We start from the raw sequence: 17246 nt of genomic DNA, 5'->3' as shown, positions 1-17246 counted from the left end.
AGTACATATAAAACCGAATAGCAAAAAAAGTTTTAACTTAATTTTTCTAGAAATTCTTGCATTAACCAAAAATGAAATAATCGAATATGGAAATCACATAGATACACATGAAAATTTAAAATAATAATAATAATTTTAGAAATGTTGTGGGAATATTGGAAAAAATCTATTCATCTATCACAATTTCGCCCAATATACACAATTTTGTAAATCGGAGTTTATTGTTTAGAAAACGTAATAATGAGCAGGGACCGAAAGCTTCATCTTAATCGATTCACTTACCCATTGACTATCTGTGCCAAATCGTTCACGTATGCATCCTCGGTGGTGACGAGTTCCTTTAAAGCAAACATCCGCTTCCGTAGAATATCGTCGATACCCTGCTCATCGCCAAGGTTCTCGTCCAGGTTCTCACTCTCAAAATACTGCGGCGATGTGGGCGCTTTGTTGAAGGTCGCCCCACTTCCACTGACTGCACTAGCTGCACAACTGCTACCTCCCCCTCCGTTACTCACTGATGGCACCCCAATGGTGGGATCGTCCAACCCGATCCCTCCCATACTACTACTACTACCCCCCTCGGCAATACTGTTGCTTGTGATGGCTGCGTCATTTTCCAGGTATTTGAAGCTTTGCATTTTTTCCTTAACTATCCGCTCGATTTCGGCCACATCGGCCGTTTGGTTCACCGCCGCCGGAGGTTCCTCCAGCGATTTGAGTGATAAAGCTTTCGTAATCTTAGCACTAGTACAGGTCTGATCCTCGGCCGAGGACAGGGTGGACGACGGGGTACCAGACAACGCCGTGGTTGTGTCCTGGATCGGTTTCATGGGCGGTGGCAACTCGATCGTGGGCTCCTCTTCGGCTTCCAACTCGATCTGCGAGGCGGTCGTGGATGGTTCCACTTCCTCCAGCGGTTTATCCTGGGAACCAGAAATGAAGTTCAGTAAATGAGTAGTTTGAATAAAATTGAGAAGAAGTTCAATACTAACCTTTGCCTTCTTATCTGATCCTTTTTTACTGATGAGTGTTTTCTCCACAGGAGGTAATTTGTCCGACTTGTTGTGCGAAAGCTTACGGAATTGAGTCGGAAGCCATTTTTTCCTGTAAAATGGAAAATGGGGAAATATTAGTTAATGGGTCATAAGCTTTAAGTTCCTAAAATAGATGTTTTCTCAAGTTCACATAACAAATTTCAAACTAGTAACTCAGCAGTGAGGACGTAACGAAAACTGATATAGTTATTTTCGGAAATAATCAAAATAGTCTAACAATGGAATAATTACATTAGACCAGTGAATCAAAATTCAACCATCGCGCAACAATAATGACAATGTCGCAACCTGAATTTGTTGCGACATTCTACCCAATGCGACATAGGTTTGTCCCAACTTGAAAAGAATGGGATAAAGATCATGCAGCACGAGTTTAGAGATTTTTAAGCCTTGCATTGTGATTTTCGAGCGGTAACTTCGAGTCGGTAAACACTGCAACGCTGCTGAAGATGTATCATCAAAAAGTTTCGATTTTGGGTTGGTAATGATCAGGGAGTGAAATTATCAGCAAATTGAGACGAAAAACGGCGTTTTTCGAGCAACCGATTTTTTCTGTTTTTACTTTTCCTGTGAGAAATGTTTATCGGTCGTTTCTGTTTGTCCCCGATCAAAGGATAGCCGAAAACTGGAAATCTCTCTTTTCATTTTCACTATCCAACTTTATCCGCCTGCAAAGTTATCGCGATAATTATCAGAAGGCAAATAACAAAAATTTGCCGCTAACGGGATTCGAACCTAGACCCTTCACAAAAATGTGTATGAGCGCGCACCATAACTACTCGATCACACAAGCTGCTCGAGAGAGGACAGAAATTTTGTACATAAAAGCTACAGCCGGTGACGACGGGACTACGGAAAGGCGAACAAAGAGCAGAAAGCAAACCAGTCAACTTTTCATTGCAGATGATAATCGATTTTCGGCGCTGCGGAACGAGCGAAAACACATTCTCGGGAGAAACCCGGGTCTGAAATTATCGCACGTCTTTTTTCGCCGATAATGCGTGTGGGAGAGTTTTCTACTATCGCGATCGTGATCGATAATTTCATTCCCTGGTAATGATTGATTATTCACGAGTTGAAAAGTACGCAACAAATTCAGCTTCCGTTTTGTCTGCAACAAAAATTTTCGGGATCATGTCATTATCTGTCACTAGTTGGGATAAAGAGTAATCGCTGCGCCTTTTTTGTTGCTTGTTTTGTGCTTCTTTTGTCTGACAATTCTCTTCACTGCATTAGACACACATAAAATCTGATTGGCGGTAAAATATCGTGGGAGCAATCAGATTTTTATTTATATTTCATCTAACTTGATACCTCAAAGAAGCTGGGCTGCAAAAAACCAAATTGAAACCCAGGAGGCACACAGTATCTTAAAAACCTAATGCAATTAATTTGAATAGACGTCCATGAAAATTCCCTGACGAAATCCCGGATTGGTTTCGATTTTTTTTTTTTTCAATATGTTCTTAGCGCTATTATCTGAGTCAAATGAAGAACAAATCTGGCGTTCGATTCGAATAGGTTAATGGGCTTGCTGTGATTCCTATGCAGATTCGACCTACTCAAATAGAACGTCAGAAATGTCAGTGTGTCCGCGCGCATAATTCTCATTGTGTGATTTGAGAACAAGTTCAGAACTTATTGAAGTTAATTGCGCTTGAGACTTGTGATTCACGAATCTTCGTGATACACATCACATGGGCAGGGCATTGCTTGGGGCATAGTGGTGATTTTCAATGAAATGTCTCAAAGAGATAGTCTTGAGTCAATGACAAATGGCTAAAAATCATTCATTGCAATCTATGAAGTGTATTAGAGTTCTGACATCCCTAAAACTGAACACTACAGTGTTGCAAAGGACTCTTCACATATCGATGTTCTACATCTCGATATCTCTCAGGTATCTAAGGGTATTATCGGCAGGTACACGGTGTACATTATTCAGAAGATGATACCTTCCGGAAATCTGACAGTTTTTTGATGACGTAATTCAAACCGTTCATAGGCGTGAACACAATGATCTAGTACTCCACACCAATTTGATCAACGTAAACGATAAAACGACGTCACATGCCAACACTGAGTTCAACAAACTCCCCATGACGAAAACATAACATTAAAATGGAATGGTAATTGTAATTGTAATTGTAATTGTAATTGCTCAATCCACACCCAGGCCGACAAGTGTCAGCCCATCTGCTCGTAGGCAGATGTGGACCTACTAAGCCTCCCCCGTTAACATGTCCTACACCGAATTAGCACACCGGGATCTTCCACAGGCAGGCGCTGGCGTTACCAGTCCCAACAAGTGTCAGATACATTAAATAGATGGGGTAGAGGATATAGGAAGATGTGGGAATAGGATGGGAAGAGGTTGAAAATGAAGAGATAGTAGAGAGGTTTCGATTTTGTTGCTGAAACGAGAAAAAGAATGATAAAGAACATTAGCGATATGTTCATAGATTATGATTTGGTCGATAATTTCTCATCTATTTTGTTTCCATATCGTTGCATCGGTGAACATTTTCATCGCCTTTTCCGTTTTTGTTAGGGCCATCTCGCGTTTTTGTCATGTCCTCTTTGCCGGTTGGCGACGTTCGGGATGTAAGTAGAAAAGCATGCATTTAATATGATTAGTACGACAGTAATTGTGATTGCTCAGTGCTTCCAGCCCATTTGTTCGCAGTACATATCAGGCATCCCGTTTTAACAAGTCCTACCCAGAATTAGAAACCCGGATCTTCCACAGACAGTCCTAACTAGTGTCAGATAAGTTCAATTGAGGATATGAAGCGGCAAAATGAGAAGACAGTAGAGAAGGTTTGGTTCATTAGTAGCTGTGTTCATGTGATGTTTGTCTGAAATTGAAAAACTATTTTCCATAAGTGTTCAACTCTCCACCCCAAATTTAATACCGGAAAAACATCTGATCAGATGTATAGTTTCGCAATTCTATGTCCACATTGAAATGCTTTTTTGTTAATACATCTTTTATCAAGAAGGAATAATGTTATTTACTGTTATAAAATAATTCAGTTGAAGGGCAGCTAATGTATTGTAATCCAGAATAAACCTACAGAAAATGTCTCAATAAAAAGTTAACTCTAGTTCAACTAACTACACAAACTAAAAAGTGTTATTATATTTTACCACTGATTTCACCCTAATCTTGACCCTAACATAGTTATGCGCTTAGTGTAAGTGGACGCCGCTTATGATTTTGGTTGGACAATGACCGAAAATAGTGTTGTTTCGACAATAGTCACATGCTATGCCCTACGACATTGACGATTCTATTGTCTATGGCTCATCTATTTCGCACCACCCAGCAGGGACTTGGTCTGGTACCCAATTCAGCATCTCCATTCCACGTAATGTACCGCACCTCTTTTGATTTGTGATATATTACGCGGAATATTGTTCTCTTCATTCGGATAGCTACTGTGTAACCCCATTGGATTGAAAGCCTCCATCAAACATGAAGCGACTAATCGGAGACTGAAGACTCTATACCAAATTTGGCTCAGAGACAGGTAATCAGTGAAGTCAGTTTTTCTCGTTTGTCAGAGACGATTGATACGTATTAAGGCAAACTTTCCACTGCATCTGCCAGCAACAATCGGTGGTCGATCAACATTCCGACTCGCCTAATTTAACAAGGATGCCAAGGATCACCGCTCATGCTTTACAATACAGCTGGAAAAACTAGAACAGCACCTGGTCACAATGATGCATAAAGCACTAAAGCGGACCGGAAGATTCGGTGAGCCAGCCCCCACCAACATTAAAATGGAATGGTAATTTCCTCGAAAATCGATATCCGTGGGTAATTGAGTGATCAGGATCACCCCACTGATCAACTCCTCTCCCCTCCTCTTCTTGGCGTAACGTCCTCACTGGGACAAAGCCTGCTTCTCAGCTTAGTGTTCAATGAGCACTTCCACAGTTTTTAACTGAGAGCTTCCTCTGCCAATGACCATTTTGCATGTGTATATCGTGTGGCAGGCACGAAGATACTCTATGCCCAAGGAAGTCAAGGAAATTTCCTTTTACGAAAAGATCCTGGACCGACCGGGAATCGAACCCGTCACCCTCAGCATGGTCATGCTGAATACCCGTGCGTTTACCGCCTCGGCTATATGGGCCCTCTACCCCACTGATCAACTACACCCCAGTTTACGGTACTTGGAAATTTTTCCACACAGGAACTCAAATAGTTTACCGTCAAACATGAAACTTAGTCGTTGCTGATTTTGTATCGACTAGTGACGTCCTACATAATAATCACATTATGACTCATATGTTTTAAAATATCTTTTGAAAAAGTATCAAATTGTATTTCTACACGAAAACACCGGAGATTGATAAGCTGCTGTTTTATCACTGCAACTTGTTCCCCATATTTCAATGAAGTAAACGAGCACTAAAAACTACTAATAAAGAAAAAAAAAGTATCACTCTTTTGGGCGTTGTGAAACCCCAGCCTTTAGCTCTCTAGCCACCGAAAAAATATGACGATGCTTGCTGTTGTCACTGCTTATCGCACAAATGGCAACATTTCGCGACTGTTGCTTGTGTTGTGCTGGTGCGGGTATTGCACATACAACTTCGCTCCATATCGTATTATTTCACAGGTCAGACAGGAGATTCGCCTTGTTCCCCCCGCCATGCCAGCTGCAAGGCTAGAGGTTGTTGTACAGAAGACTACAGATGACACGAGACATATCTGCTAGGTACCTTGCTTTGTCGCTGTCGGCGGCGCCATGACTAGGCCAAATACCGCAGCCGCAATTTTTGCACAGGCATAAATATTGGATTAAGCACCGCAAACACATTATCGTACGGATCCACCTCGCCGCCGGTTGGGATATTTCTGTGGTGGATTTCACTGCACTATTGTTACACAGTTGTCGTCGAGTGGTCTTCAGGCAGATATAGTGGATGCCTTGTTGTTCTAAATGATTTTTTTGTCCTCACAGCTATGAATCCACGATACACATTGTTCTTTGCTTTGGATGGGAACTCCGGGACTCGCCCCAAACGTCACTGATGCACTTTGCGATGTCAATGCGGTGATGCATGAATATCGCGCGATCGATTGCAATAAATTATTTCTCTGGTTCCGGTCGAACGGACGGCGAGAAGTTGATGACAGCCAGCTTGCAGACCAACGAAGTGCTAGAGCTTCGACAACTGCAATCCACGGAACCAATTTACAATAACACCAAACACGCACAATATCCGACGAGATTTGGTGTTGAATATCGCCAACCGCCGTCGTCGACTCAATATCCCCAACAGTACTAATGTAGCTCACATACACGCGTGTGATACCGATCCTATGAGTGGCAATTCACTTACTATGACAGGGATTCTCAATTTAATTTTGTTAGTTTTGTTTTGTTCTTTACGAAAGCCACTTGTAGGTCTTCAAAGAGAGATAGCTGAATGGAATACAATGGAATTCCGGAAGAAATCTTGTATGACATTCTTGTAGCATTTACTGGTGGGTATTCATTGGAACTCCGAGCTAGATTTCTGGTGCCAACTGGATCTAGGAAAAGCAAAGCCATTGGGCGAGTCTGCAAAATAGTAAGCTAAAAAAGCAAGGGTTGATTTCACAGCCTATTACCATCGAACATCTAAACTGCCTTGTGCAACATAATTGTCCCATGTTAATAGGGATTCCCATAGTTACTATGCTGCACACGGCAGTAAATGGCTTCAAACTGGGTGATGCCGCTGCTCAAGGGCTCGCTGATATGAAATATCAGTCAATGCTGTTGTACACGCCAGTGATACCTGGTGTGTATCAGTCAAGAACACTCAATCGGTGTAGATATTCATCAACAAATGATATAATTATAATTTGTGCATGGTAGCTGCTGAACTAAACTTCCAACGTCGAGCTTTATCGTCTATAATAGTGATAGCAACAAATTTAAGAGCGTAAGTAGATGTGAGTCGACCGCGGTAAAGACTGGCACTTCAGGCCTAATGTAAAGTCCTTCAGCCTCTTGCCATGCAACTCTGATCTCTACCACCTAGTTGGCATTGGCACTGTTACGAACCTTAATGAAGATCGGGTAACCAATCCCGGTGGGAACATTGGCCGTATGCTAACAGGAACGGGGGGTTGCTTCGGTGAACTTTACTGAGCTTCTCCGGACAGTAAATCGGGTGTTAGGCCCTGCGAGCCGCTCGATTAGAATAACTAGCCACAGAAGTCCAATGTCGCGACTGCAGCAGTACTAGAAGTGTCAAGTTTAATTTGTTTACCAAAACAAAAGATCCTCTACAAGATGGCCACTTAAAAATAGTAAATTATTGCAATTAACCCTCTAATACCCAAATTTTTGATATTGATCTAAATATCATTTTTCGACATCTAAAATCAATTTAAACATGTTTTGGAAGATGATTCTTTTTAATTCTCGATTTCGAGAATTTCAGTTTTTGATTTTTCTAATTTTTATTTTTGAATATCCCCAAACTTCTATATTTTTCCTGGAAGCCAATTTGGGGAACGATTTTTTTGAGATGAAAACATTTTGAGATTTTATGATTATTGTTGAAATATTATTATTTTAAAATTTTTTTACAGATGTATTTTCCGTGTAAATTTTAGGGAAAATAATTGGCTAATAAGTAAATTCGATTCCCTTAAACTATTAAACAAGGATAGAATGAATTGGAAAAAAATTAAAATATCTTAGGGGCTGTCCATAAACCACGTGGTCATGAGGGGGGTGGGGGGTTCGGCCTATGAGCATTTTGTATGGACGAAAATTTTGTATGGACAAATGACCACGCGGGGGGGTTGAAAAGTCCCAAAAAAATGACCACGTGGTTTATGGACAGCCCCTTAATAGTAGCGATTCAAAGGTGACTAAAACATCAATTTTTCAATGATTTAAAAAAAATGTAAATACGCTTAAAAATACACCAAAAACTATTTTGAGATATACAGAACAGGCATAAACATCAGCCAAAAATATATAAAAAAAGATTTTCTACGAAACAAAATTTACAAAAATGCTCAGGGATTGGGTATTAGAGGGTTAAAGTTATTAAAATAATTTAATGAGAAAAGTGACTACAGCGCCATTGGAGTTCTAGTGTATTTCTATTGCTCAGGTTGACTAGGAGGCGGAATTTAAACCGACAATTGGAAAGTTTAGCGCCCGCCATCTGGCGAACGAGAACGACCTACGACTGATTGATTTCGCCACCTCTAAGAACATGGCCATATGTATTACCTATTTCCAGCACAGCCTTCCTTATCGTTACATCTGGAGATCACCCCATCAGTTGGAGTCCCAAATCGTACAAATGCAGGTTGCGATTTTGTCATGCCGTTCACGGCGAGGACCTGGGATCGAATCCCAATCTCGACAAACTCATAAAAAAGATGAGCTGTTCCTTGGAAATGGTAGTAAAGTGCGAGTTCCGAGTTGAACGAGTACGTATCTATACTATGGACGAGAACGGCTTCTCCGTGAAGTTCACTAGACTGATCAAAGCGACGAGGGACGGTGTAAAAACTGCGTGAGAGTATCGGGCGATATGTTTGGTTCGTTCGAATCTCGTTGAGGACTACGACAAGGTGATGAACTCTCATGCCTGATGTTTAATATTGCTCTAGATTTTAGAAGATACAACAACGTTAGCCGTAAAATACGGAGGCGCAGCATTAGTAGAAGTCGGGACTACAATAGGTTCCACAAGGACCTACGGTTGCAAAAAAAATCCCCACAAGCAGACCTGGAGGGCAGCGTGCAATGTGGTTGAATCAGGTGTAAACAGATCTGGCGAGATTAAGGCGTGACCGAGGTTGCAGATTGACAGCCACGAACAGTGTATTATGAATAAATAGTGTTGGTGTTCTGTTTTATTTTGAACTAGCTGTCCCGGCAAACGTCGTACTGCCTGCCTACTGTGTTGTTTTAACATTTAGCTTCATTGGAACGTCCCCCGTAGATTCACTTGTATGGGAGCTCCCCTTTCTAGGGAGGGGAGGGGTCTCACAATATGCTAAGAATCTTCCCCGGTCCCAAACCTCCCTGCGAACAAAATTTCACGCCGATCGGTTCAGTCGTTTCCGAATCCATAAGGGTCAGACAGACAGACTTCTTCTTCTTCTTGGCGTAACGTCCTCACTGGGACAAAGCCTGCTTCTCAGCTTAGTGTTCTATGAGCACTTCCACAGTTATTAACTGAGAGCTTCCTCTGCCAATGACCATTTTGCATGTGTATATCGTGTGGCAGGCACGAAGATACTCTATGCCCAAGGAAATCAAGGAAATTTCCTTTACGAAAAGATCCTGGACCGACCGGGAATCGAACCCGTCACCCTCAGCATGGTCATGCTGAATACCCGTGCGTTTACCGCCTCAGCTATATGGGCCCTACCCGAGACAGACAGACTAAATAAATGAAAAAAAAAAATATGAATGAACGAGTATTGGCTCTGACTGCAGAAAAAATGCACTCACTCCAAAGGGGAAATGCCATTTGTTTCTGTCATCGTGTGCGTGAAGAAGTATAAACAAACGTATTTTGTCCGTTTTTTCTCACGTTTGCCATACGACTCCCGCCAGGCGGCACCACCACGGCGCCGTCAAGCCATATTGGGCCAAACATCTCGCTAATAGAGATAAGTGACATTTCAACACACGAACACTATCGCGACACACAAAAATGCACGCCAATTTGAAGGCTATTCTATTCAGATTGCATTAGCAAATATTATCCAATCGGATTGGGTAAAAATATAATTATAAAACTAACGTTCGGAGTGAGAGTGCAAATGTTTTCTTCACAGTTTCACAACTACATTTACAAAAAAGGCACGCATACATTTTAACGTGATAAATTACCTCTACACAATAAAAAAACTAACACGTAATGTACAAATTACCTACTCTAAAACATTCATCACTAGGCTTGTCTTGCCAAGGTGATCGTTTGACAACTGTTGAAATCATCGCAGCACCGCACTATTCTCCTACTTTTTTGATGATTTTCGTAACTTTTTCTGCATGTAAACACAGCCGGCGCTTACGTCACACTACTAATGCCCATTTTGTACTTTTTCAATAAAAACTAAATGTTTCACAGATCATATTTACTGCAAATTTTAAAAGGAATCCTAATATGCAAGAATATTTGAGGTTTACGGTTTCATTTATAGAGTTATAGTGGAAAATCTGACCAAAAAGGCGTCAACACGTTGACGTATTTAAGAGATTTGCAGCCCTAGGCTGGCTCATCTCTGAATGTGTCATAAAAAAAACAGCCACCCTGAATACGACAAGACCTAAACCATAAGTAGTTTGAAAACCTCTGCACCACGGCAATGATACCGATGAGTGGTATCTGCGGACTGCTATTTCAACCGTTTTTTTTTGTTCTGCAAAATACAATTCCACTTCTGCTAGCTGTGTTGTTTGTGTTCGACGGCCGGCTATCAGTACAAACTCATTTTTAATTGCTCAAAAATGCGATAAAACGCACGTTCCCCTGCGGCTCGGGCAACGTGCTAATTTATTAGACACCGAACCCGTCAAGAGTGAGGAAAAGACAAAGTGTGGTTCCCTTTTTCGTTACCAGCAATCGTCTCGAGAATGTAAGGTGTGTCGCTCTTATTTTGGTGACATATATTTATGACTGCCAGGATCACTGAAGCGAGCTTCCTGATTTATTTACTGAGATTATTGACAGGGTTTGGCGTTTTTTCGTCTGCTCTTCTTCTTCTTCTTCTTCTTCATTATGACTCTACGTTCCCACTGGAACTTGGCTGGCCTTCGTCTACTCTTAAGGACCATCAATAAATCACGTAGACTTTTGGGGAGGTAGGGTGGGGGTAGATCTACGAATACTGAATCTAGTTAATCTGCAAAAACAGCGAGCCTGTACCTAGTAGCCAGACAATATTAGATTTCTTTTTAGCCATGAGAATCAAATCATGCATCATTCTTATGCGCACAGTAATACTGTAACAAAGCCATACGTTTATATTGCACATTTAGGCCCTTATTATGAGTGTCACTTCACGGTGAAAACCGATCACGGTGACACATTGCGAATCCACGGTAAAAAGGTATGGATTAATCAAATGGGAATCACTTTCATCGTCCTTATTACCGGTGTCACTTTTCTATTTTCACCGTGGAATGACATGACACTCGTAATCAGGCCCTTAGTTCACCACTGGACTGCGCACTTAGGCCCTTATTATGACTGTCACTTCACGGTGAAAATCGATCACGGTGACACATTGCGAATCCACGGTGAAAAAGTTATGGTTTAATCAAATGGGAATCACTTTCACCATCCTTATTACCAGTGTCATTTTTTTTCGTTTTCACCGTGAAGTGACACTCGTAATAAGGCCCCGTGCGATAGTCCAGTGGTGAACTAAATGCGCTATATCAATAAACTAAGTATGTATCATTAGACCGCATTATTGTTAGTACTATCCACAAGCTGTTTCAGCTTTTGCAATCGTGCAACAAAACCAACGCTGAAAGGGTCTAATAGTTACAACTGCATCGACCCAAACATACTTGAAACCATTAGTCATACTATTAGTGAAACTAGTGGCAGTTTAGTTTGAAATGCCAAGCATCTTATCAGTAAGAGTAAACATCATAAGCGTGATATGTACATACATATAGGACATAGGTGACTTGTGGTTGTTAGATATCATAGAACAGCGAAACAACTAAGGTGCCGTTTTATAAATTGGCTCGGTAGACTAATTGGCTTCTTTAGTGGTGTTGAGATAATTCCATATTCTCAGTCTGCATGCCAAACTGAGCAGAAATCCAAATTTTCATCAATTTTGGTGCCCAGGAACCAATTTAAAAATCGATTTGAAGTTTGTATGGGAGCGATTAGTCGAACCACCCCTCGTCGGATTTTGTACTGAGCGGAGCTGTCAGCTGTCAAAAGGTGATTTCAAAAAATCTGTTTGAAATTGATTTTAGGTACCAAATTAAAGTTCTAAAAATCTGAAAAAAAAATCATAGCGGCTTAGAAAAAGGTGTTCTTTTGTTTAAAGATAAAAAATCATTGAATTTTTCTTAATTTAAAAACTTAATTGATTAAACACTCGTCTAACATATTATGCCTCTCAAGAAAAATCAGAATATGGCGATTATCTGCCTCTGGCTTCTGATATCAGCGCGACAGTCACTAATTATAACAGCATCACCAGATTTAAAAGTATATAATTCCACTATATGGGGTTTGACAGCAAGAACACTCATTCCACTGAGCTACTCTTGCCGTTCGTCACAAATACATTCAAAAACATCTGTCACTTCGCGAAACCCACGTGCTTTTGTTTTTGGCGGGAACACTTTTTCTTTTGTTTTGCCTTGTGACTGTCATGCGGCGGTATGCCTTGCGAGCGTACGACCGCCGCAGGACTCTAATAAAAGATAAGCGCGACAATACAACAAGAATCGTGAGTTCAAATCGCACCTGAGTGAATCTTTAATTTCACTCATAATTTATCCTTCTGTAGAAATATACGCTGAGTTAATCATAATTAACCACACGGATGTGTATTTTAAAACTTTGCACTTTTACAAGTGATAAAGTTGGTTACCAATATTCAATATTTGTTCCCGTCTAACGATGGAAATAGAGTGTGTTGCAGTTGTTATGATACTTTTACACAGGCAACTCAAAGTTATAGAGTGTATCCCTAGTAATGCCGCATTCTCTGTATTTATTCACACTTGCTCTGATTGATAGAAACATTAAATATGTTATTTACTTGCAGTATTTGCAAACAAATGATAGATGTTCGAAAATTCCCTTCTAAAGGTGCCATTAAACTGTTTGTCATTATGCCAAATATTTGCCATTGAAGTCCGAAATTTATCCAAGGTGGCTATGATTTACGTTGTGTTGGTCATTTTTTGGGCTTGTTTGACCAAATATTCGTCATGTCTAATGGAACCTTAAGCTTTTGCATTATGTTTGTCAAACATACGAATGGTTGATCTCATTTTTTTTATTTAAATTTTCAAATTGTTCGACTTTACATATACAATTTACCTGAACTTGATGTTTCCGAAGCAATTCCCATCCGTATAATTGCAGAACAGTGTCATTTTCACCGCCGTCGAACAGGTTCCTAGCGTCCCAAGCATCGGAGGTGGTTAAATAGCAGGCAAACACACACCTTCACCACCAAGATAGAATAGCGATAAACGGTTTGCAATCAGCAGTTTCAATCTTGTGTAGCGCTATTAGTTATAAAATCACTGCAATCTTCTCTCGCAATTCCAGCGGGCGCCTTTTGCACATCCAGTTTCAAGATTCAATTACGGCGACGGAATTTGCGACTGAAAATCACTTCTGAATTCTAATTCGGCCTTCCACAGCTTCCATTCCACGCACGGCGCAAATCGGTCCTTTTATGGCAAAAGCATATTCGACTAGTTTGGTTCTTCAAGATACCTATGCAAGCAGGCAAGCAGCGGGAGTCTTTTACAAATTCAACACAAGTTGCACGTAATTGCGACCCGAATTCAACAAGCAATTCCAAACCAGATTTTTGGAGCACAGCAATAAATCATGCTTTATCACATTACGAATTTGCTTCACATCTGTATATACCACTATAACACCGAATCCACCGGAGTTCAAAACAACTGAACCGTAACTTCCCAAGTACAACTTAAACTGACACTTTTCGACGTGTTTCCCCGTTTACGCCAATTGTACGGAGGAATGTACCTACGACTTCGTTGCGATCGAGGTTCGATGTTCAAGTCGACCTTCCCAAAAACCACTTTGCAAGTTGCTTTCCGGACCGGAGTGAGACAACACGGCTGGAATGGAACGATAGCACGCGCGATGTCATGTGCTAACTAGAGTGAGCCCTCTAAGTAGCGATTTGACGATCCCACACATCGCCGGGTAGGCATTTGAATGTTGCACCACGACTCATTTGTATAGTTGACGGCTTCTCAGTGGCAGCGAAACAAATGATCTGTTGTTTACAGTGTACCGTCGAGCAACTTGCGGACCACCCTAGAACGATCATGTGTTTTATCCCACATCTGATAGTCCAGAGTGAGAATTATCTCATCGGTGAGGAAACACGGTGTGATGAAGTCACTAAATAGATAGATTAAAAAATAATTTTTTTGCAATTCAATATCATAATTTCTATTTTATATAACTCATTTTGGTATCATAATGATCAACTTTTTTAAACTGATTCATAATGCAACTGAAATGAGTTGCATAATGAAAAAATAGTTGTATAATTTTCATTTGAGTTGTATTATGAACATTATGCAACCCAAATGAGTTGCATAAATGTACGACTCGTGCTGAAAAAATCAACTTTTTGCAACTCGTTACAGAAAAAAACTATTATTTTATTGCAAAACAAAAGTTAATAATTGCTTCCTTTAATTTTATTGGCATACACTGTTCGGAGAACTTGTAGCAAACAAATATATCTTTCAATTTGTGCTGAAAGAATTAATTTTTGACATGTTCTAGTGTAGTTATGATTTTTTAAAGTTCGAAAATAGTCAAAAAACACAAAATTGATTTGATGCACCACTTAATGCAAATCAAAATATGGGGGTGGACTTGAGAATTAGAGAACATGTTTGAAAATGTGGGCAGGCCTAATGGTCAGTACTATCCGTGTACGAAAAATCAAGTCAATACGTTAAAAATTGACTGTTTTAAATATGGCAGAAAAATTACCCGTACAAAACAAAAATAATCTGGTGTACAAAGTGTTCTGATAACTGCTGTATCGCTCTGTGCAGTGGACAAGCTATCTCTGAGTACATAAGAGGCACAGCAGAAGTAAATACCTCCCTGATAATAAATGCCTCTCCGATGTGCTGGGAAGTACCCATTCATCCATACTCGGTGGGTATTCCTAGCTAGCGCGCGGTTTGTTATCCACACCACTATTGCAAAGTAACAGCAACAATTCCACCGTCGTCCGTCGTCGTCGTTGTCGTCGCAGTCACCAGCCACGCGCAACTTGTTGTAGAATACCTAAGAAAGAGCTTGGATGTATTGAAGATAATGCATATTTTATAACCCGTTCCCGGTTACTGGCGCGGGTGGATGAATTGGTAAACCGGAAGGCTTCCTTTTCACATATGAACAGAAAACAGGGTGGCCACTAAATATCAGTTTTGAAATTCCCGTCTTTTTCCCGGTTTTTCCGGTACGATTTCTGAAATTTTCCCGGTTTTTAAAATGTACATTTTTTTAGTAGGTAACGCCCAATTTTCGTATCATATGCATGATAAGTACCATGTAAAAATGCATTTGCAATCCTGTGAATACTATGTACTAGATATTTCTAGTTTAATATTATTCTTGACGTAATGCATCTATGGAAAAAATGGAAGTAACTACCAATGATGACATAAAAGGCATATGCTACACAATTACTTACAACATATTTTCATTCAGCTCCAAATAGTGCATAATTCAAGCATTTCCTCACTCATTATTTTACTTATTTTCTTTTATTTAAAAAACAAGTGTAGAAGTGGTACCTAACTATGACAGATCTATAATAGGTAAGATGTGCATATAAAATCAGCTAAGGTCGCACTCGATTATCCGGGACATGGAGGATAATCGAAACATTTTTTTTTATTTTATTCATTAGCGTAGGTGCCCTAACGCAACTTCATTGGTGTTGTTTCCGGGGATTCATCCAGGATGTTCAACTGAGTATTCCTCCAAAAACTCATCTTTCTATTACTCCAAAATACTATCTTGGAGTAACTCTGTTAGCGATTTCACCTTGTATATCTTTTGTGGATTCCTCTAGATTCCTGAACCGTCCATTACTAGCGCGGTTGGCCACCACCGTCAGCACCACGCCAATACTGAACACAAAACGCGAGATTTAGTCAACGTGTTGTACAAAACACAACAGCGCGATCGCTCGAGGGTTAATGGATTTATTCTGAAAGAGGTTCCTTTAGAGAATTTAGGATTTTAGTCAGTCTGTTGGCAATTAGGGAATAGAACTTTCCCAAGGAACTCTTGGAAGAGTTCTCGATTACAAAACTCCCGCAGTAGTTTGATTTTCAGGATTCTGGAGTATTTCCAGAAATAGCTATCGTAAAGTTTTTGTAAGAAATTTTGGGAGATCATCCAGAAGGAACTCCTGGGTGATTTGCAGAAGGAGCTTCTGAAGGATGCCCAAAAGCAACTCCTGGAGAAACTCCAAAAGCAACTTTCATAAGCAACCCTGGAGGTTTCTTTGAACAAACTTTTTTTTTTTTAATTATTTTTTTTTATCTGTATTAACGAGATTTTTTGCCTTAGGCTAGTTCATCTCGGAACCCACGCTTTACTTCCCTTCCGAAGGAAGAACCCACAATTTGTGAGTTTGTCGGGAGCGGGATTCGATCCCAGGTCCTCGGCGTGATAGTCAAGTGTTCTAACCACCTAGGGTGACCATATGGTATCCTAAAGGAGGACATGTCCTCCTTTTTGATCAAAAATCAAATGACCTCCTTTCCTTCCGAAATGTCCTTCTTTTTTAACATTCAATAAAATTATAGTAGGGTCTGGGACCATTTGGGCAGCAGCACCTATTTTGGGCACTTGCTGCTACAACTCAGTCATTTTTTAACCGATTGACCTAATTTTTGAAACACGAACAGGAAGGCGCAGTATCTAGCTATGTTCAAAAATTCAAGTCAATCGGTTTGAAATTGACTGAGTTATAGCAGCAAGTGCCCAAAATAGGTGCTCCTGCCCAAATGGTCCCAGACCTTAATCAATTATCTGGCAAATCTCCAGAAGTTAGAATAGAGTGCAGTAAAAGTATCTCAAGTGGGAAGTTCTTCGTTCCAGGACTATAAAACTACTAGACTATAAGATGGTTTCATAGCAGCTGTGAATTTGTTTTAGATTACTAACTTGTTATTCAACGTTTTTTGCTTCAATTCGACTGTTATACAGCGAAAAACAAATAATTGGGTAATTGAACGATTGAAATTAAGCTATTTTCCCTATTTTCCTAATTCGAAGAGATTATTTTTACGAAAATAACATAATTTTATTGCGCTCCTATAGTTTTGTTTTGCTTATCAAATAAATACACACACTGTTTTAATGTTCATTGATCTATCATTACTCAATAGAATAGAATAACAGCTCGAAGAA

General features: G+C 40.2%; 1 protein-coding gene and 1 long non-coding RNA gene across 5 annotated transcripts; one reads left to right on the top strand and one right to left on the bottom strand.

Moving 5' to 3' along the window:
* Nucleotides 1-282: 282 nt before the first annotated feature.
* Nucleotides 283-14214, bottom strand: LOC134283990 (rho guanine nucleotide exchange factor 25-like; the record flags this gene model as incomplete). Of its 4 annotated transcripts, none has more annotated exon segments than XM_062843631.1 (3): nt 283-923; nt 993-1104; nt 13128-14214. In XM_062843631.1, coding segments are annotated over 3 exon segments (848 nt in total), but the record flags the coding sequence as incomplete, so codon positions are not given.
* LOC134284633 (uncharacterized) lies at nt 3187-4138 on the top strand. The gene is made up of 2 exons (XR_009995853.1): nt 3187-3659; nt 3718-4138. It is a non-coding gene; the product is annotated as an uncharacterized LOC134284633 (long non-coding RNA).
* Nucleotides 14215-17246: the final 3032 nt, after the last annotated feature.

This window comes from Aedes albopictus, unplaced genomic scaffold (assembly GCF_035046485.1).
Source record: "Aedes albopictus strain Foshan unplaced genomic scaffold, AalbF5 HiC_scaffold_386, whole genome shotgun sequence".
NCBI lineage: Eukaryota > Metazoa > Arthropoda > Insecta > Diptera > Culicidae > Aedes > Aedes albopictus.
Note: the sequence above shows the minus strand (reverse complement) of the source record. Positions and strands in the feature narration are given on the sequence as shown.